Source organism: Bidens hawaiensis, unplaced genomic scaffold, assembly GCF_021521415.1.
Source record: "Bidens hawaiensis isolate Kalapana, Puna unplaced genomic scaffold, B.hawaiensis_p1.1 tig00029300_1, whole genome shotgun sequence".
In the NCBI taxonomy this organism is placed as follows: domain Eukaryota; kingdom Viridiplantae; phylum Streptophyta; class Magnoliopsida; order Asterales; family Asteraceae; genus Bidens; species Bidens hawaiensis.
The window spans coordinates 41130-45513 of NW_027494834.1; the positions used below are offsets into that span (position 1 = coordinate 41130).

A 4384-nucleotide genomic window follows, 5' to 3' on the forward strand; every position below is an offset into this window, starting at 1 on the left:
AGTCGACTCAAAGTTAAAATTACTAGATTTTTTTTACTTTATTTTATATTTTTTATACTAGTCGACTAATGAAACATTTGTAATGAGCAGTTACATTACACATTATTTTAAGAACTTTTATGAGTTGTGAGACCTCGAAAGAACTTTATTTAACATTTTTTTAACGTAAATACTCGTTACAAATATTTCATTAGTCGACTAGTGTAAAAAAAAAAATTCTAGTTATTTTAACTTACATATAATACATATGAAAAAATTAAAAAAATTGTTAATATGGAGTTTCTTCGAGTTCTCAAAGTTCGTATGAGTTCTAAAAAATACGCTTACCCTACACATGTACACACATAGAACAAAATAATAAAGACGAATACAGGTATCGATATTGAAGTTGTTCTGTCAGTATCGATCGGTTGGATTCATCATGGTACCAATACTATATACACACACACTTAGTATAGTTTATACAGTACTAAAAGATGTTTTTATTTCGAATACAACCACAACCATGTGTTTTTTTATAATTTTTATTAAAATGTTGAGAAAATGTTATCAATAACCACTTATTTATTTACCGGCCCTAAACCCTTGCCTTGCACTCCATGCTTCAACCGATATTTGAATCAAACAAGCTAACATTTTATACGTTTTTAAGTATCAGAAAATTTCTACTTTTTTTTAAAATTAATTGAGTAAAAAGGTGATATTACATCATCATGAATTAAAAGCAACAGTTGAAAGTATGAATGAGTTAGTTATAGATGCCATTATAATGGCAGACACGCACCATGCATCATAGATATTGCACTAAATAAACACAAAGAGTCTAAAGATAATTTAGAGGATTGGTAAATGAATAATTTTATTTTTATCACTAAACTGGTTTAGAAGCTACTCAGAGTCTCAGACATCATTTTGGTTTCGTTTATTTCTTACCCAGATAATTAAAATATAACTTTCTAAAAAGTTGTTAACTAACAAAAGAAATACCCCTACGTTTAAAACCTTAAATTTTGAGACATTCACATATTTTCCTTTCCTAATAATTATTAATTACATATTTCATCTTAATTTTTGATTTTATTTTATTAATCTTGTGAAAATAATGTTAAAAGTGGCGGAAGGTTAATCAGACATCATGTGGTGGCGTTGATAGCCGAAAAACAAGGGTTCATGCAGCAATCGGCGGTGTCCTGATGGTTGAGTGTTATGTGCCTTATGTCCAAGGCTTGATGCAAAACTACTATCGAGCCGAGGTAATCACCGGAAGCAACCTCTCTAATTCTAAAAGGTAGAGGTAAGGTTGTCTACATCTTACCCTACTCAAACCTACCATAGCTTTGCTATTGGTGGGATATACTGAGTACGATGATAATGATGATGATCTTAATTTTTGAGGCATTCACGTACATATTTTCCTTTCCTAAGAATTATTGATTAGATATTTCATATTTTCGGCATTCCCACAACATATATATTATATATTTATCCACTTCATTTAAAATAACATATTAAATAATCATTTACCATTATTTTTTTATATACATGAATCTATCAAAATTCGGTGGCATTTTTACCACCTTACAAGATTCTCAATGTACAATCTAGCAAAATTTGGTGGCGCTTTTACCATTTACATACTTTGGACATGAAAAAAACTTTATTTTTATGAGCAATTTATCATTTAATTTACATACTTTTAAGTTTGAATCAAGCAAAATAAAATAAAAAAATAGTTCTTGGTGATATTTTATGTTATTTTGTTATTTACAATTTTCAGACATCCTAAACTGTTTTAGTCAAAAAATTTCTTTGACAAATCGGCAAGTCATAGCACTAATCAAATAAAAAAAAAAAAGAAAAAAGGATAACTTTAAGTACAAAATTTGGTTTTCGCGTAGTGAAGAAACTACCACGTTCAAATATTTCTTAACGTGTTTTAACGATTTTTAAAAGACGCATAAAAATATGTTTATTTAATAGACAAATTTTGAAAAGCAAGAGTAATCATATGCAACTGCTTTACAAGTGGCTCAATGGTAGAGCACTCACTTTACAAGTGAGAGGTAGGGGGATCAAACCTCACTACCACCAACTTATATGGAAGATATGAGGGATGACCCTGACTTGCCAGGGTTCGAGTCCTGATCTCACCCGGTTTTATCGGCTCTTCGCTGTCGTGCCGTTTGGCGGGCGTGGGGGTCGGGTTTTATCCGGTGAATCCCTCAACAGGTGGACCGCTAGGGGTTCCGTCCGTCCGGACTAGTGGCCGGCTCGGGCTACCTTTAACCAATTGGGGCCGCGTACGGGGTACCTGACGTTACTTAGTTGGCCGTTAAAAAAAAATCATATGCAACTGCTACATGCAATTATAGCATGTTAAAGTGCTCACAAACCTCCAAACTTTACTGCCCAATCACACTTTTTTTACATTATATAAATATTAAAAAAAAACAATAAACTTGATTAAACACATAACCTCTGATTGCATAATTGTCAAAATATTAATGCCAATCTAACCTACTATAAGATTTTGATAACTTAATTGGAATAAGGTAAAAAAGGAAAGCCCTCAATCAAACATAGAGGCTCCAAGGGTTTGATTGTGCCCTCTCTTTTTTGGCTAATAATGGTTAGGATACTTAAGTTCTAAGGGAAATTAATGTACAATCAATCTAAAGGGGAAAAACAAAGGTTCATCATAGCCATCCCTTTCATCCTAACAAACTTTTCCAAGTTTAAAGAAAAGGATGGAATTGACATATTTTGTAGCTGAATTATGGTGAGAGGGAATCAAAACACTAGTCACTAGATGTTGGTCAATGATTATTGGTGAACAACCTTTTGGTTCTTGGTGTTGGTAGTGGGGTTATAATCATTGCCAACTCCGTCGCAACTTTACTCTAAACCCCTTTTCCCAGTGACCAACCCTCCACCACCACTCTTGTTGCTACCACTACCAATGATTGTGCTAACACAAGAGTCTTGGTGGAGGAGCATCCGAGGAGTTGTGGTTGAAGTTAATGGGATGGTTATCGGTGGGATCTCAATTGAGTTGAGTTGCGGTGGTGGGTGTTGCCATTGTGGAAGCGGCCCAGCTAGAAGGAGGGTTTGAAGTAGTGGGCCCGCTTCCACCACTGCCTGCAAAAACTTCCCATTCTCTGGCAACCGTTTTTTCAGTACTACATTATCAATTACCTCTAGCTTTGGCTGTTTTGTAGGCAGCAAATGAACCACTTCCATTCGTTGTTTGCCAACAAAGTTTTCATCTGAACCTGACGATGAGTCCATCCCTAAAATATGATCATCTTCTAAGCAACTAGTAGGAGTGGTTCTAACTAAAGAAGTAGAATTGGCTTCAAGTTCTTGAATCTTTTGTTGGAGGGTGAGGTTTTCCATAACTAACTCTTGGCACTTCAATTTGGCTTCATCTCTCTCCGTCATAGTCTTTGTCAAAAGGCATTTGAAATGCATAACTTCATCTCCTTTTCTTGCAATCTCTTCATGCGCACAAGCAATTGTTGTTTCCAACTCCAATGTGTACAATAAAGTTTGTTTCAGCTGTTCGATTCCGTGCCCCTAGTTAACAAAATAACCAAAAAGAATCAAAACCCGTAAGCACAGCACAACACAACACAAAACAAAACCAAAAAAGCGAACCATCTTGATTTGTGTTAACGGACTTTAAACCCGACTCAAGACACTTTGCAAAGAGGCGGTTATTACCTCTTCTTGATAGTAACAATCAAAATTGAAAGCAGTACATACATCCTCCATATTCTTTGGTAAGAGCAGAAAGAGAAAGTATATTTGTGTTTTGCTAGTGGAGTGAAGGGTTTTAAGTAGAGGTTGTTGGTTTGCTTTTGCTTTTGCTTTTGCTTTTGCTTTTGGAGCTTTTGTTTTTGGGTTTTCTTCAGAGTGGGGATTAGAGGTTATAAATATAATGTACCATGGATATACAAAAGCCAAAAACGGGTAGAATAGAAAGTTCAGCGATTGTGTATTTTTATGCCGTTGAAAAATCTTTTTTAAGTCTCAAAAGAATATAATGTGAATATATATATTTTATCATCTCATATTTTTAGTATTACATGAGTTGTTCATTCACAACTATTACAATTTTGTATTTTATTTGACCATGTAGGGCAAAACACCAGCACCTATAAAGCATAGTTCTTGTCAACTAGAATTTCTTTGCTTAACAAATATATATTGTATTTCAAGAATATAAGTTTAACCAAATGTATAGTTAAATTTGCTAGTCATTTTTTCTTAACTATATACCTAAAATGAGATGTTTAGATATACCTTACAGGAACGCAAAATCTAACATGAAGCATCTCATATATTATATATTGTTGATGTAATATTGGTTTAATTTTATCAG

General features: G+C 33.7%; 1 protein-coding gene across 1 annotated transcript; it reads right to left on the reverse strand.

The window, feature by feature from the left end:
- Nucleotides 1-2419: 2419 nt before the first annotated feature.
- Nucleotides 2420-4087, reverse strand: LOC143578603 (uncharacterized). Its single transcript, XM_077062127.1, has 2 exons — nucleotides 3724-4087; nucleotides 2420-3576 (listed from the first exon to the last, which is right to left on the reverse strand). The coding sequence occupies exons 1-2, from the start codon at nucleotides 3772-3774 to the stop codon at nucleotides 2896-2898; spliced, it is 732 nt and encodes a 243-aa protein (XP_076918242.1). The 5' UTR covers nucleotides 3775-4087; the 3' UTR covers nucleotides 2420-2895.
- Nucleotides 4088-4384: the final 297 nt, after the last annotated feature.